This window comes from Cucurbita moschata, unplaced genomic scaffold, assembly GCF_002738365.1.
Source record: "Cucurbita moschata cultivar Rifu unplaced genomic scaffold, Cmos_1.0 Cmo_Scf00045, whole genome shotgun sequence".
Taxonomy (NCBI): domain Eukaryota; kingdom Viridiplantae; phylum Streptophyta; class Magnoliopsida; order Cucurbitales; family Cucurbitaceae; genus Cucurbita; species Cucurbita moschata.
In genome coordinates this window covers 25201-41994 of record NW_019268561.1, presented here as the reverse complement: position 1 = coordinate 41994, position 16794 = coordinate 25201, and the positions used below count along the sequence as shown (strand labels likewise).

Below are 16794 nucleotides of genomic sequence, written 5' to 3'. Positions count from 1 at the left end.
ATTTAGGGTAAGAGTAGAGCTTATTTAATACTCACTCTTGTTACTTCTTAAACTATTTTGATTAGTTTCGTAACAATTTTTTTTTTTCTTTTTTGTAGTTTTACTCAACTTTTATTCTCCTTACGATTTTCCAAATTACCTCAAACTGGTTTGGTTCTAACTTATTGTATCTATCTGTTATTAGAAGCTCTTTTTTCAAGAGAGGTACATAGATAAGACCGAGTTACTCGATTAGGGTCTTAACTTTATTGTGAGCCAAAAGTCTAAAAGTCCAGAGAGGTACATAGATAAGGCGCAACTTTATCTTATTTTTTTGCCATTTCGACATCTGTTTCGTAAAATATAAACCGATAACCCTTACACATGCACTCCAATCTAAGAACAATTTTGTATCAAAATTTAAAAAACAATATGATTCGGGTCACCAATGCCACTTTAATTCATCAAATTAGAGTTTCGTTAACTTAAACCTGCCAAGTTGAAGGCAACAATCAATGAAAGGTACAGAATTGTTTTGTTTCCAAATTTCCATTATGCTTGGAAACTATAAACACCCAGAAGATCTTAAGGATCATGATTGATAAAGAATAGATATTACAAAGAGATACTAAATCACTAACTGATAAATTATTAAAATTACAATTAAGCAAAACTAATCAATAAAAATTAAACTAACCCACAATCTTCAAGAGAAAAATAAACAAAACAAAAGGGAGCTATGAGTCGTCGTCATCAGAGTCGATATCACTATCTTGCTCGTATATTTGATACTCTTCCTCGCTGCCATCTCCATCGTCCAATTTTTGGTCGTCTTCATCCATCGACGGAAAGCTACCAAATAACTCTTGCAAATGTGTTCTTGAAACATCGTCCATGTTTAGATCTGATGAGAAAAACCATGAGGTGACTACGCACATTCAACAAGAGAAACTCTCTCTCAACCAAGCAGCCTAAACAACTTACTATCAACCCTTAGATCTAACAACAAAACTTTAGAACTCATGGCAATTGTGTCCAATCTATAGAACAGATCTTGTTCAAGTAAGGTAATTCTAACAACAAGACTTCGAGAAGAAAAAGAATCGGTATTTGTAAAGGAGGTGGGTAATTACATGAATGCGACTGCAGAGAGATCTCGTCATCGTCACCCACCTACAAAATAAGAAAAATTTAGAAGATACATTGGAATTAGTATATGAATGGGATGAGATGAACTGTACAGTTACCATATTGAATTCGTCATATTCATCTAATGCCTCATCGCCGCTCTCAACTGCTAGGCCATCTTCATCTTCTCCGGAATTAGCTTCCAGTTTGTCATCATTGATCACAGCTACAAAACACAATCAGCATTTAAGACCATGTCCATTGACAAATAAACCAAAGCCTAAATATTGGAAATAGCAGAGACGTGGTGTTGTTTCTTTTCTTATCGAGAAGTGAAAAAACTATTTATTGAAGTAATCAATTAACTCAAATATCATGAAAAGCATAATCAATGAACAATTTAGAACAAGAACGCCATTAAGAAGTTTTCAATCTGGAAATACCAAAGCACTCCAATCAATAAGGCTGTTTATTCTCAAAACCTTTGGATAGGCTTCACTGAATTTTGAAAAGTATTGTTATCAGAACCAACAAGGGAAAAATAGTTCATTATTACTGTTAAGTTCTTTAATATTCGTGAAGGTCCAGACCAGCTACCCTACAATTTGGTTGTCAAGAAAACTCGGAAATTCAATCTATGTATGGCTACCTGGTCTTGAACTGAACCCATTCTCGCTAAGCCCTTTATTATGGTCCTTGACTATTAGGGCTTGGTTAGTTCTCTTATTTTATAAGAGAAAGGGTGGAGATTAAAAATTTTGAGTAAAAATTAGTAACTAATCATTACAAGAAATCTCTAATAACGTTCATTGCCTTGGGATGTGGAGGTTTTTTATTTATTTATTATTGGGGAAATGGGTCAATTTGTTTAATAACCTAATTTTGCTAGGAACTTCTTGAGACAACTTGGGAAGGGGTTAACATATATATTATTGTTACTGTAATATGTTAGTTATTTATGTAATTTTACATTGTACTATGACTAGTGAATGGAAAAAAATTTAGTTTCTATGAAATTATCTTACATCTCTTTCTACTTGTTCCAATTTTTTTGTTGGAACATAAAATGTTGTCAATCAACATAATATCTCTATACATCCCCCATTGATTTCCACTATTATTTCACTCCAAAATAAGTTTAAATTCACAAATAGATTAACATTTCCTCAATTCATTAATCAAAAGTTAATTAAATGCACAAAAAGTAAAGGAAGTCGCACAACGAAAACTAGAAGCAACATAAAGCCTACCCTTCTTAATATGAAAGCATATTATTTCTGGAACTAATGGTTTTTTCCACGTTAATACTCTTCTGTCTCTCTTAATAAGTCGTTGTTCTACTATCTCTATGTTTCAATTTGATAGCTAGATTTCTATTCTCCTATCAACTGTTTCTGGAAATTTTACTTTCAATCATGCATCCATGCTATGTTTCTTTCCCAAACGGAAAAAAAGATTTAAAAAGAAAAAAGGTCAACACAGGGAAACACACACACAAGAAGAGAGTGTTGAATTTTAATTTAACCTGGATTGGCTTGATGGTCCCCGCCCTGATCAACTTTTAAGCAGCCTTTTTTAATATCCCTCTTCAACTTTTCAAAGTTTTCGGAGGCTGCTCTGAGTAAAGGTTCAGCATCTGCCGTTGGGAACACTAATAAAAACCTCATCATGATTCGTTGTCGTAAACAATTTAGGATACGCAGAGAAAACCATCCGGATTCATACTGCATGTGCAAAAAAATGTGAATTCAGATCCCAAACGAACAATAGCATATTTATAATTTCATAAAAAAAATGCAAAGGAAGTCTAATGAAGTGTTCTAAATTTCCTTCCTCTTTCTGGATAGAAAACAAGAAAGAACACTAGAACCTAACAAAAAAGTCTTCTTTTTTTTTCCCCTTTTTCTTTAAAGCAAGAAACAAACTGAAAAAGAACAAAAATTGTTCAAGGATCTTCCACACTGCACGTGGTTCCATCAGTCTTCAATACAATCAAAATTGTCTATCTCCAATGATTTGGGAGATTCCCTAAATAAATCTTCAAGCACAAGTAACTCGCCGGATAGAAACATCCTTAATTTATTTGCTTGACAGATAACTATACTCAGTCCTATTTTTTATAAGAAACCTGATGAAAAGCTACATAAAGGAAAGAAACAAAACATTCTAAAATGACTTTCACTTGTTCATTGACTTCGATTGAGGCCTAAATAATTGCTGAACTCAAGATCTCTCATTCTGTATCCTCAATAATTTACAAAAACACGTTCTTTTCATTTGAAGGACCTTTAAGCTTTCTTCTACTGTATACAATCGGAGTTTCCATTGACGTTTTAGAGGTCCCAATTAATTGGAGTTCATTTCTTTTACTAGTTTTTAGAGGTCCTAATAATCTATTTTGAAATCACAAGTCAGTTGCTTGGATAACAAATATCACTAATAATAAAATCACATTTTTTTGTACATCAGCCACATGTCCAGAGCATTTCTAGTACTATAGTCATACATATCTAGAGCACGTTGCATGTGATTGCATACTCATTCCAACCCTTTTTACTGTGCTTTCATGTGTGCCTTTCACTTAACATAATAGTTAAGTTTCCTTATTTTTTTTTATTGCCATAGAACTTCTTGCCATTTTCGAAGTTTATTCTTGTGAAAGGCAATTTGCCTCAAAATGTACTATAGAGAAATATAACTAGCGGTCGATTATTTCTACATTTGTTATATGCTATCGATAGAGAAATATACCTAGCTGTCGATTATTTCTACATTTGTTAAAGCATATAACAAATGTTTTCCAATGATTTCAAAAATCTTTTATCTAACCCTGGCTCTAAAATCATTTTCGCAAAAATGGGGTGGAGGTTGCAAGAAAGGCCTATTCTATCGTTGGCATTCTAAATTTGAGTCAGCTGACTTGCTCAAGAGGTGGAGGTTGCAAGAAAGGCCAATTTTATCATTGGCATTCCAAATTTGAATCGGCTGACTTGCTCAAGAGTGAGAACAAGTGTCATACAATTGCATTTTGAGTCCCGAAGAAAGTGTGGAAGTGATGTTTGACATAGTCAATGCTTCTTAGTTGAGTGTTCTAAGCAATACTTTTTCCAATATCCAAGAGTTTCTATACCAACTTGAGTGCACTCGACTAATCTCACAATACAACCACATACCCTACCACATTTAGTTGCAAGAACATTAGTAAGATTTTGAATTTTAGATAAGTATTATAAAAAATAATTACACCAAGAGATGCGTGAAGTTGCTACTAATTGAATTTCAAAATCGAGAAATTTGATGATAAAACTAGAAAACTTGATAAATTGAGGGAAACATCCAGCCATTTTCTCTTCGCTTCTATCCAGTTAAGATGAGCATACTTTTGCCATTTCATTAAAACGAATAATATTCAGAAAGGTAAAAGGTGATATTTGAGGGTAAACTCACCGAACAAGATGTTTCCTCGGAGGGTTTTTTTATCTCTTCTTGAATATACTCATCTTCAAGTTCAAAAAGTTGTAATGATGTTTGAAACTTGTGAGGAAAAACTTGAAATGCACATATCTTTTCGTGTGCGTAACTCATCCTGTGTGAAAGGAAAAATTGAAACACATAAATGATGAGGTAACAAAAGAAAAACTATTTCAATACCAATCAGCATAGGTCCCCAATGCGTTGCTATGAAATTCTGGTTCTTATTGCCTTATGTTGTATAGAATTTATGGTAAAAGCAAACTTACTCATTGGAAGCATTGGAATTGCAATAACTTCGTAATGACTGTGGTACTCGAAAATCAATCCGTTGGTATCTGTTATAATGAAAACGTCAATAAATAATACAGAGCAGTCAATTCATAACTTAAATGATATTTATGATTTCTTATATGGTGTTTATATTTGTTAATAAACGTGGTGTTTATCATCATATTGAGATGATGCAAGTTACTTTCTCATTGAGATGATGCAAGTTACTTTCTCATTGAGATGTCGTTAACCGTGTCCCTAGAAAGAACCATAAATCAGTAAAACCCAACTACAAGTCAGGTTTATTTCTTAGCCATGGAATGTATTTACATACAATTATCCGAGGAACGAAGGGAAGAAACTAAAATATAAAAAGCTGCTATCATTTAAGCAAAGTGCTCACTTGCGAGAATCACAATCTTTTCGAGGATCATAACCCTTTTTTATCCAAAATCGTTGGAAAGGTCCACTGGAAAAGTAATATGCAATTCTAGAAAGAAGCCTGCACATTGAAAAAAGAATTAAGACAACACAAACACGAGTTCTATCTATGGATGATAAAAAGAAAAAAATTATGGACAGAAAGTATAGCATGGAGGTCAAAACCTTCTAAACACTCCATGTCTAAAAACTAAGCCCATCTTCAGCATTCGTTCGACTAGAGACTCCTTCGGCCATATAGGACGTTCCTCGAACAAATTAGACACAGCAACTTGATAATCCCATTCCTCTGACCCTTGGGGTACGTATTTCTCCCAGATTACAGTCTTTGGAATATGTAAGAATGTTAAGTCCAATAAAAGAAGGTACAACAAAAAGAAAAGACTGCTTTCAAGGTTCACGTAAACAAATTCAACTCTTAGAAAACCTCAAGACTTTTAGGAGCATAAAGACACGCAGTATCAAACCTACAGATGACCATAGAGAAATAATAATCTTAAATAGATCAGTTCATGAAAGAAACCTACGAATGACTAAAGATTCAACAAAATCTAGATGGCCAATTTTTCAGACCTATTCTTGGAATTATGTACGCATTGGTTTGGTTTTTATTTTTCTTTAATTCAGTGTTTTAGTTCGTTCTGGTGTTTTACTTATCATTTTTCCCCATCATTGATTAAAACTTGCTGTGATCCAATCAAGAAATTTTAAATGGTCTATTTAATACAACTCAATAAAAAATAAAAAAAATGATATTTATCATGTACATCACTTATCATACTGTAAATTTCACAAGTAAAATGCATGAAAAGTGGCTGAAGGGAAACCAGAAATACTCCTGCAACCAAAATATATTATTAATTTTTCGCAGGAATAGAGAAAATAAAATTTCATAAATAAAATCTAGTAGCATATAAGTAAACAAGGATATCTTTAATGTTAAAATCAATTGCAAGAACAGGTTCTATATCCACCTGCAAAACATGGAAACAAGCATATTAGTCAATATCATCTTCATAATGGCTATAACACTTGCAAATGGCCAATATACAAATCATTATTTAATTGCATCCAATACAAAATACAAATACATGGAAGACACATACATGAGAAAACCAATAGCACATAATAATAATAATAATAATATAGATAGTAAATAAATCTCTACTCTAAGTCTAGCTGCAAGAAAGCTTTTACCTCACAAGGAGTATGTGGAGTTTCTTGTTTCTTTCTCGGAGTAAACATGGAAGGTGTTTTTAACCTACAAAATAAAACAAAATAGTAATATGTTAGATAAATTACAAATTTGATACTATGGTTTGAGGAAAATTAGAATTTAGTCCCTACGGTTTTAAAAGTTCGAATTTCATCCTTATGTTTGATAAAATCTCATAAATGGTCTCTATGATTTGATAAAACTCTCACAAATAGTCTGGATTATTTAAATTTACTTACCATTGCAGAAAAAATTAATATTGTATAATAAAAAGAAATTATGAGGTATGTTGGAAGCGTACAAATAAAGAATAGATACTTAATATAACCAAATGATAGACGTAAAAGATCCTTACACTAAACTTTCAGGCACATCCTTCAACGCAAATAATGGAGGAACTAAAATCATAGTATCCTCCTTGTCCACATCAATGGCATTAACCTTCCCTGCATAAATCAAATTTACCATTTACTCATTTAATAAATTTATGACAATTCATAGCAGCCATGTTTCCCTCTCAAATGAATAATAATATGCACATTAAATACAAAAATAACACCTAAACATGGCTCGTGCATTTCTGTCCAACTCCCCTTCTTCCTCTTGGTGGCATCCGCATGAGTAGCAACAACATGTTGGTAGTCAGCCATGCCTTAAAATAAATTGAAATAAACATTAGAATAGAGAACTTAATAGATATTCAGATATGACCCAAAAACCTAAATCATAAGACTTAGCAGAAGATAATGAAAATCCCAACAAACCCTCAAAATGATATGCTTCAGGCACGCAAGCAACCATCTCAAAGTCCAGGTTTATTTCATCTTCTCTAGGTACTTCTTTTTCAACTTTCTTGATTCCCTCAGTAGAATCACTTTTTGGGTGACCTTTCATCATATCAATTCTTGAGTTAGTTATTTTGTATGCTTCAAATCTCAAAATAATAATAATAATAATAATAAATAAATAAATAAAAATAAATAAATAAAGGTACATGTACTCACATATTTTCAAAAGAAAACAACTGCATGGACGAAGCTCCCCATGTGTTGGATGTGAATATGGGTCTTCAGGCCTAAAGCGAAGCTCTAACTTATTTGATTGGAGATCACGAACCTAGATCACCACATAAGGTTTAAAGAAGAAATCTGAATTATTGAAACAAGAAGATAGAATGAAAGAAATCGAACGAATTAAATTAAGAAAACAATGCAAATGTAGCAAGTTATATACAAAAAATTTGATCTATAAATAATTGGAACTGCATTCCTCACTTTCCTTCTAGCACTCTTCACTTTCCCCCTTGCACTCCTGAAGATTCCTCTTCCAATGTGGTCTCTAATACATTATAACCTCCTCAAAGCGCAAAGTCACATTCTTTTGGACATTTTTTATGATATGTTGAGCACGGATGAGGTGAAAAAAGAATTGTGTGTAAGGTATCACCTTACTATTCTATTGATTCAGACTCACAAAACACTAAACTTAACTCTTCTAAGAGAGCTGATAACCCTTCTTCCCTACCATCTACTTTGATAACATTCACAATTCTCCCTACACATTCATCTCCTTTCCCTACATATACGATTACCCTCCCCACTGTACACAAGATGTTCCACTAAATAAAGTCAGAAGCAAAAGTCCTCTTTTTAACCTTTCTATAATACACTTTTCACAATAGAGGGTAACATTATTTAATGGAATTCATTCTAAGCATGAAAAGAAATGGAATTACTTGAATCAAATTATGTCACGTTGTAAAACTAAATAAAAAGAGAATCAACAAAAAAATGGGAAAAAAATCCCACAATTTGATCAACTTCAACTTCCAAAGAATGATATTCTTTCCACAAGGAAGCATCAGTTTATTATCGAAAACAAAAGATTTACAAATCAATCAGGATTTATACCAAGAGAAAAACTCGAAAATCGAAATAAAAGGAACGGTGAGACATTTCAAAATGATTTCCAATTATTTGATATCAACTATTAATTGTACCTTGAGAATTGATTGTTTTCCTCCTAGAGTTTCAACTGCCCGTCGCTTGGACGAAGGATAACCAGGATAATGAACTGCAAAAACCTGGGCAGTAGGTAAGAACCCTGAGATAGTGTTGTCTTTCAGCTTCCCCATTCTAAATTCCTGTTATAGACACAATTCACTTCTACTTTTAGCCACACAGATTTTTTTTTTTTTTTTTCAAATGGCAACACAACATTTTACATGGCATAAAAACGAATTCAACAAAGGCAAAGAAAATGTACAGATAGTCATAGTTGCATGTGCATAAGTCAAGCTGTAATAACCAGTACAGATGAGAAATAAATGAATAGAAAGAGAAGAAGGTGGAAGGACGAAGGAAGCCGCTGGCCGTACACTGGCCAGAGGGAGGACAGAGGCTGACAGAAGGCGTGGGTAAACCAACCACCCCGATTTCCTTCTTGATTCCGGTAGGTTCGAGAGGCCAAGGTGTTCATCAAATCAGAGAGAGCGAGTTTGAAGGAGGAGAGTGAAAACCTCAAGTGTTTTTTATTGGAGTCGAAGCAACGCCACGGGAGAGATTCCAACGGAGGATCTCGCAACGTTAAGAATCCACCTTCGCAATCACGGTGCACGCCGAGGAGAAACTCGAGGCCACAAGCTGGCGAAGACGACTGTTGCTCGTAGACAAAGCCGGACGGTCAGAGGCTGAAGCAGAGGAAGGAAGGAACGTGGGCGAGCGACGAAAAAAATCGAAGAAGAGGAGGAGGAGGAGGAATCGCCGTTTCTGCAACCACGAAGAACAAAGAAGGAGAAGACCGTCGCGGGGAGGAAGAAGGAAGAAGCCGACCCGGCTCGCGCTATCGACCCGATTCGACCCAACTCGAATAACCCGACCCGTTTGGCAACCGGGAATAAGGGGAAAGGATAATGAATTAGGGTTCATAATCTTTGGGCTTTCAGGTTGTGGGCTAAAAGTAAAGCAATTAAACGGGCCATACTGACAAAATTATGGAACTGAAAATCTTGGTGTTTTGAATGATTTAAACAAAATTTGTACTAAAATCAGAACGAACTAGTCCTAGCAAGTTTGATTTTGGTTACTAATGGTGGAAAATCTGGGGAGAATCAAGAAAGATTTGAAGAAGATTCCATTATCAAGATAGGGAATTTTAGTTTTTATAATCTTTGTCGTTATAAACCCTAAATCTCTGTTCCCAATTCAGTCGATGTCCATGAATTCCTCGCAATTCACGTTCATACGCAATTCTCTCCATGGAATCAGCCACTCAAATTGTTAAGAAAGAGCACAAAACCTTCTTTAGACGACGATTAACGCGAACGCCACCACCGCCGCCACCGCCGTTGCCGCCTTCTCTTTCTTCCTCCTCTTCGGTTCCTCTGAACCTAACTCCAGCCGCCAAGCCGGAAGCGGCTGGTCCGATAAAGAGAACTCGGGATTTGCCTGATTTTTCGGAATGTCATGCTTGTGGATTTCGTATTGACGTCGTTGACGGTCGTTCGAGGCTTAATTCCCTCTACAGCGAGTGGCGGATTGTTCTTCTTTGTAAGAAGTGCTTCTCTCTTGTCGAATCTTCTCAGGTTTGTTCTTACTGTTTTGGTGATTCCAGAGGCGATTCTTTTAATTGCTGTGATTGTAACCGTCGGGTTCATACGGAATGTTTTGCTCAGTATAGTAGAGTTGCTCCTTGGTCGTATTCCTCTTCGGGTTCTGAGTTTTCTGTGTGTATTGATTGTTGGGTTCCTAAACCAATCGTCACTGCTAGGGCTATTTTGAAAAATAGGAAAATTAGGAGAAAGAATATCCATGCTTTGGATTTGCAGAGTTCTAAGGTTTCAACTAGCCGAGACTGCAAATCATTGACTGCAATACTGAAGGATTCAAATTGTTCGGTGGAGAAGAAAGGTAATGCTGCGGTTAGAGCTGGAGAACACGCGCTGAAAAAGACTGCTGTTGATAGGACGGGTTTCGAGTTGGCTAGCGACGCCTTAAACTTGGTAGCCCAGAGGGATGAAAGCACTGCCAAAGAGTCTAGGGAATCTACCGATGACGCTGAGTTGGCAATTGAGTTGCACCGAGCTATGAATAGTTCTCCAAGACTTTCCAAGAATTTTTGTTCGGTGAACTCGAACTACATGGCCTGTGAGAATGTGAGGGTAGACAATGGCGACACATCGATAGGAGCCCTGAATAGCAAGGAGTTCGATTTCCGTAAAACCCCTCGAGTTTTGATACATAACAGTGTATGCTACTCTCTTGATAAAGCTGCTTCTGAAGATCACGTCGCACCATTAGAAATCAATCGAGAATCCATGGGTAAAGATCCTATGCCTATAAAGGGTAATGCTTGCCAGGAGTTGCCACCAAAAGATGGTTTGAGGAGCAGGTCAATTAAGTTAAGGAGTGCTGGTTGTGATCATCAACTGCCACACAAACAAGATAAGTCCGCTCTGCCCGGGGATGAGAGGTGCAGGTGCATTGCAAAGCCCTATCACTATTTCTTCAAGTATAGGAGAAGGGATACTACTAAACGATATTTGTTGAAGTATAGCAAGCGAAATTCAAAACTGAAGAGAACGCCTGATTGTAAACCCAACATTCTTGTTGATGGAACGTGCTTGGGCGTTCCATCATCATCTGCAGCAATTCTAATTAATACTGAGAAATTTCCAGTAGTTTCAAATTCCTCATTTGGCTGCCATGCCGTTCCTCTGCAATCATCTGGCCTGAATCCAGTTCATGAAATCAGTAACCAAGGAGGAAGGTGAGCATCGTGCTTTTCTCTGCAGCGTATTATTTAAGGTTATCTTTATATATAACTATCTAGCTTGAACTTGGATATAAACTAGATATTGACTTGTTTGTTTTTAAGCTAGCTCTAGTGGTGCATACTAGTTTTAGACTGAGTTTTATCCGGGTAGAAGTACTGTATTAACGTTTCACGTCATTCAATTTAAATTTGTTTCAATATATGTTTTACGTATACTATCTGTATCATAAATGGTTGCTTCTGGTGCAAAGCGATGAGCATACAATACTCGTCCATTACCACCAAAATCACCTTCAACCTCTTAGAGATTAGGGGCCATCCATAAGATTTATTGATATATCTTTCCCTACTCAGTACAAGGGTTATTGCTGCTGTGATTTGTGCTCTACAATGTTTGTAATGTAGAAGAGCACCATTGACAAGCTTGGGAAACTTTTACGTGTGCCCTAATCCAAAGAGATCTAAAGCTTTCTCAATAATCAAACTTTGACCTATTAGTTTGGAGTTTCGAGTCAGTTTAGGTTAGCCCTTGGCGTACAAGTCCTTTTGATAACCCTAAATTTGGGACAAGATAAGATATTCCTATAAAGCTTTGCAAGGTCGCCTTGCACTTTTTCCAAGTTGTAGTCGATACTTCCTATTGAGTTTCTTAAAGAATATCAAATGCCTGTTGGCTGACTTTGAGATGAACAAATTCACCACTTAATGACAAATTCACCATAGAGATACAAAGTTGAAGGAAAATACTCATTTCTAGAATTCTCTTTGAATTCACTTTCACAAAGGTTTCTGATCTCTCTATATCTACTGGATTAAGAAACTAGTTGTAACGACCCAAATCCACCGCTAGCAGATATTGTCCTCTTTGGCACTCTTTCCTTCCTCCAATCGTGTGGGACCCCTGCCAAATTTACCCCCCTTTGGTGCCCAGCGTCCTTACTGGCACATCGCCTCGTGTCTACCCCCTTCGGGGAACAGCAAGAAGGCTGACACATCGTCCGATGTCTGGCTCTGATACCATTTGTAACGACCCAGATCCACCGCTAGCAATATATTGTCCTCTTTGGCCTTTCTCTTTCGGGCTTCCCCTCAAAGCGTTAAAACGCGTCTGCTAGGGGAAGGTTTCCACACCCTTATAAATGGTGTTTTGTTCTCCTCCCCAACCAACGTGGGACATCACACTAGATATAGTCATTTCACTTAGTCATTTCACTTGTTTTTGCATTTCTTCAATCTTGATATTATGGAAATTTCACTCGTGTACAATTTGGCAGTTACATAGACAAGAAACCATGGAAGAACCTAAGCTCCAATTCTAATTTGATCTTGGATAAGGTTATGGAAATATGAAAATTTTTCAACAAGTGATTGATACTAAGACTCACATCTCAAAGGAAACTACCAAAGTTCACAATCCGAAGGAATTTAGTAAGGGATACAGAGGTTGATCACTCACTATTAAGTGGAATCGACCATTGAGATTAAAGACTCACTTCTGAAGTTCTCTTCAGATGCTTTTTCACTTGGATGTCAAAAGGCTATAAATGGAGGGTGGGTATATAGACCACAATTTAAATGAGTTATTGGGCAAATATTCTCTTCCAAATCATTAATGGAAGCCACAGTTCACAATGTATGATTTCAATCTTATTGTTCGTAGGATGAGCTTATTACCCAAAGGTGTTTTCCATGTTTGGGTCTCAAATAAGTTTAGCAAAGAGAATGTTCCTTGGTAAAGCTTCTGTTAGTGTTTTCAAGTCCTTAGATAGGAGGTTATTTAAAGATTGCACGTACCTTTGCTATTATTTATCCCGATTTAGTGTCTTATTGTGCATGTGATCGGGTTAAAGGATTTTGAAGCTCTGCATTTTCTTGACAACGCTTATTATATAAAATAACCTTGACACCAAAGAAGTAGTAAACGAAGCGATCTTTTTGCTTCCATTTTACTGTAGTGATGAATTTTTGTTGCCACTACTTTTGGGGATAGATTCTTGTGATGTCCCACATTTGTTGGGGAGGAGAACAAACCACCCTTTATAAGGGTGTGGAAACCTTCCCCTAGTAGACGCGTTTTAAAGTCTTGAGGGGAAGCCGGAAAGGGAAAGCCCAAAGAGGATGATATTTGCTAGCGGTGGATCTAGGTCGTTACAAATGGTATCAGAGCCAGACACCGGACGATGTGCGCCAGCCTTCTCGCTGTTCCCCGAAGGGAGGTAGACACGAGGTGGTGTGCCAGTAAGGACGCTGGGCCCCAAAGGGGGTGGATTTGAGGGCGGTCCCACATCGATTGGAGGAAGGAAAGAGCGCTAGCGAGGACGCTGGGCCCCAAAGGGGGTGGATTTGAGGGCGGTCCCACATCGATTGGAGGAAGGAAAGAGCGCTAGCGAGGACGCTGGGCCCCGAAGGGGGGTGGATTGTGATGTCCCACATTGATTGGGGAGGAGAACAAACCACCCTTTATAAGGGTGTGGAAACCTTCCCTTAGTAGATGCGTTTTAAAGCCTTGAGGGGAAGTCCGAAAGGGAAAGCCCAAAGAGGACAATATCTGCTAGCGGTGGATCTGGGTCGTTACAATTCTATTCTATAAGAGATTCAAAAGGGAATTGATGGGAAGTTTCAATAGTGCTTGCAATGACGTGAGATTTCCCAACACTGGAAGCTTAGATTTGGGAAATTCATAACCATTGACTAGGATTACAGTGCCAGTTACTAGCAAATTGTTTTGCATTCAAGCAGTAGTCTTTTTGGGCTCATAATCCAAGTTTCATCCTGATTTGGCAGTACTATTCTAAAACTTTATTTGGTTGCATCGTTTGAAAAATTATTTCTTATGGTATTCATAATTATTGGCTCCATCCATCCATCCATTAAGGTTTTTAATCAAATGTTGAACGCATGTTCGATTATTTTTATTTTGTTTGTTCAGATGCTCTTTCATTTGCTTGCTGCATAGTCCTTCCCTTTCATTCTACATTTATCTTGCCTATCTCACATTGCCCATCAGAAGGATTTTCATGTTGTTAAATATGTTCAGGGCATGTTCTTGATAATGTGTTGCTGCTTATAAATTCGAAAAACTGACATTAGTTCATGTTTTCAAAGATGGGTTAGTGAGAAAAATGTTCGAAAATGTTCGAAAATATCGTCTCCTCTGCTTTACAGATGTTGTAATACGTATGTTGCTCATATTGACAGGTAAGGGAGAATGCAGTTCCCACAGGAACATTTCTGCAAAGGAAATGAACAAAATGTTCTTAAACACTGAATATGAAGGCTTAGGGTCTGCCTTTCCAATTTGCAAGCAACTCTTTGATAAAAAACTCAGCTTCTGTCTCTGAAGAGTTATAAAACATGGAGGTTGAGTTTGTAGCTCCTCACTCCATCGCAGCCACCTGTGGCCGCCACTTGCTTCCTCATCAACTGGAATATGTGAACGGTGTCATACTGATTGTTGGTAATTGTTATTATAAGAAAATTTCATAAGATGTAGATGGCTATATCTTCCAATGTTTGATACATAGACGTTCCTAGGAATGAAGTGCGTCGATTTGGTAAGTCGGTCAATTATGACTCATATCACGGTATGGCCTTTAGCATTTTATAGAAAATCCTATAACAAAATCTACTATATACACCCTCCCACTTATTCGGACACATTTAGAGGTTGTAATAAACCTACCGTCTTTTGTCTAACCTTCCTACTTCGCCGCTAAAAGTACTTCTTTAAGTCTTGATACATCTTGGTGTTACTAGGATATATCGAAAGTTGTGAGTTTCGAGTCTTTGTTGGTATTTCCTCCTAGAGTGAAAAAGTTGGTATTTCCTCCTAGAGTGAAACATTTCCTTTTTCATTCTTTAACCAATGCCAACATGTATGGTTCCATCTATTTAGCAATTCTTTGTCTCAATGTAGGCTGCTCTGTTAATCTAGCTAACTGCGGTTTAACTACTCCCATCATCACAACTATCCAAGCACGTTCCATGCCTGTATGAATGGAAACTTGCTCAATGATCAATGCTAAGGTATGTCCTTGACTTCCTACTCAATGCATCTGCCACAACATTCGCATTTTCTTGATGGTACTGTATGTCTAGATCATAATCTTTTACTACTTTCAGGTCAGTGAGTCAGTGAAGAGGTACTTTGGACTTTTATGATTCGTAAAGATTTGAGTCTTCTTGCAATACAGGCAATGCCTCCAAATTTCTAGTGAAAACTACCACTGTAAACTCCAAATAGTTGTGCTCATAATCCTTCAACTGATGAGGTGCGTAAGCCATATGCTGCATTAAAACACATCCAAGTTCCCTCTCGAAGGATTCTCTTGTTTGTATTGGCACAATGAGAATTGGGTTTGTAACCAATCTTTGTTCGAGTTTCTGAAAATAATCTTATACTGGATGAATGCACTCCCCTTCTTAGTCAACTGAGTAAGAGGGTCAACTATCTAAGAGAAATCTTGTACAAAATATTGTTAATGGGAAAACTGTGTAGTGTGATATCTCACATTGGTGGGGAGGAGAACAAAACACCCTTTATAAGAGTGTAAAAACTTTTCCCTAGCATACGGGTTTTAAAATCCTTGAGAGGAAGCTCAAAAGGGAAAGCCCAAAGAGGACAATATCTACTAGTGGTGGACCTGAATCGTTACAAATGGGATCAGAGTCAGACACCGGACTATTTGCCAGTAAGGACGCTGGGCCTTAAAGGGGCTAGATTTGGCGGGGGTCCCACATTGATTGGAGAAAGGACAAGTGCCAGCGAGGATACTAGGTCTTGAAGGGGGATGGATTGTGATATCTCACATTGGTTGGAGAGGAGAACAAAACACCTAAGGGTGTGGAAACATTTTCTTAGTAGATGCATTTTAAAGCTTTGAGGGGAAGCCTAAAAGGGAAAAGCCCAAGGAGGACAATATCTGCTAGCGGTGGACCTGAGCCGTTACAAATAGTGGTCAGGTGAGATCAATATGTTACAACTTCCCATGGTAACACCTCCTCGTGTTACTACATGCTCGAGGAAAGCTACCCGCTCATGCCAAAATTCACACTTGAAAATTTTGACATACAAATTTTGAAGGTAGTCCATACTTTTCTCAAATGCACCTCATGATCTTCATTTATTTTAAATTGTATCAGAATATCATCTATGAACACAATTGCAAACATGTTAAGATATTCCTTGAACACTCTATTCATTAGGTCCATAAACACGATTGGTTTATTCATCAATCTTAAGGACATCCTATTGAGCTCATAATGGCCATACCTTGTTTAGAATACCCTCTTATGAATATCCTTCTCTTCAATCCTCATTGGTTGATGTTCCAATTACGATCTTGAAAAATTTCATTGCAACCAGAAACTCATAAAACAAGTCATCAAATCTTAGGAGTTGATATTTGTAGTATGAATTACTTTGTAGCATTAAATTTATTGGTTAAAATGTTAACATTTACTATATTACATGTATTCACTATATTACATGCATTCAAGATTGTAGAATCTAA

The 16794-nt window shown here is 36.8% G+C and overlaps 2 protein-coding genes across 7 annotated transcripts; one reads left to right on the top strand and one right to left on the bottom strand.

Annotated features, from left to right (window-relative positions):
* Nucleotides 1-560: 560 nt before the first annotated feature.
* On the bottom strand, nucleotides 561-9297 carry LOC111434581 (general transcription factor 3C polypeptide 5-like). 4 transcript variants are annotated; one of them, XM_023072022.1, is made up of 16 exons: nucleotides 8886-9297; nucleotides 8508-8651; nucleotides 7513-7624; nucleotides 7273-7395; nucleotides 7068-7160; nucleotides 6864-6954; nucleotides 6490-6553; nucleotides 6224-6266; nucleotides 5458-5629; nucleotides 5255-5353; nucleotides 4848-4916; nucleotides 4555-4693; nucleotides 2633-2831; nucleotides 1227-1333; nucleotides 1113-1152; nucleotides 561-883 (listed from the first exon to the last, which is right to left on the bottom strand). In XM_023072022.1, the coding sequence occupies exons 2-16, from the start codon at nucleotides 8640-8642 to the stop codon at nucleotides 717-719; spliced, it is 1653 nt and encodes a 550-aa protein (XP_022927790.1). In that variant the 5' UTR covers nucleotides 8643-8651; nucleotides 8886-9297; the 3' UTR covers nucleotides 561-716. The 4 variants fall into 4 exon arrangements, with proteins under 4 accessions (XP_022927790.1, XP_022927791.1, XP_022927792.1 ...); XM_023072023.1 differs by having other exon boundaries at nucleotides 8881-9285; XM_023072024.1 differs by having other exon boundaries at nucleotides 8892-9285.
* A 133-nt stretch (nucleotides 9298-9430) lies between these two features.
* LOC111434582 lies at nucleotides 9431-15711 on the top strand. 3 transcript variants are annotated; one of them, XM_023072028.1, is made up of 4 exons: nucleotides 9431-11275; nucleotides 14480-14738; nucleotides 15198-15307; nucleotides 15404-15711. In XM_023072028.1, the coding sequence occupies exons 1-2, from the start codon at nucleotides 9765-9767 to the stop codon at nucleotides 14481-14483; spliced, it is 1515 nt and encodes a 504-aa protein (XP_022927796.1). In that variant the 5' UTR covers nucleotides 9431-9764; the 3' UTR covers nucleotides 14484-14738; nucleotides 15198-15307; nucleotides 15404-15711. The 3 variants fall into 3 exon arrangements, with proteins under 3 accessions (XP_022927796.1, XP_022927795.1, XP_022927794.1); XM_023072027.1 differs by having other exon boundaries at nucleotides 14480-14835; XM_023072026.1 differs by having other exon boundaries at nucleotides 14480-15307.
* The last annotated feature ends 1083 nt before the right edge of the window (nucleotides 15712-16794 follow it).

Coding starts and splice junctions, on each gene's coding strand:
- LOC111434581 (XM_023072022.1), bottom strand. CDS start 8,642: ATGGGGAAGCTGAAAGACAACACTATCTCAGGGTTCTTACCTACTGCC. Junction 5,630..6,223: donor AATTGATTTTAACATTAAAG/ATATCCTTGTTT, acceptor TAACATTCTTAC/ATATTCCAAAGACTGTAATC. Junction 2,832..4,554: donor CCGAGGAAACATCTTGTTCG/GTGAGTTTACCC, acceptor TTGCACATGCAG/TATGAATCCGGATGGTTTTC.
- LOC111434582 (XM_023072028.1), top strand. CDS start 9,765: ATGGAATCAGCCACTCAAATTGTTAAGAAAGAGCACAAAACCTTCTTT.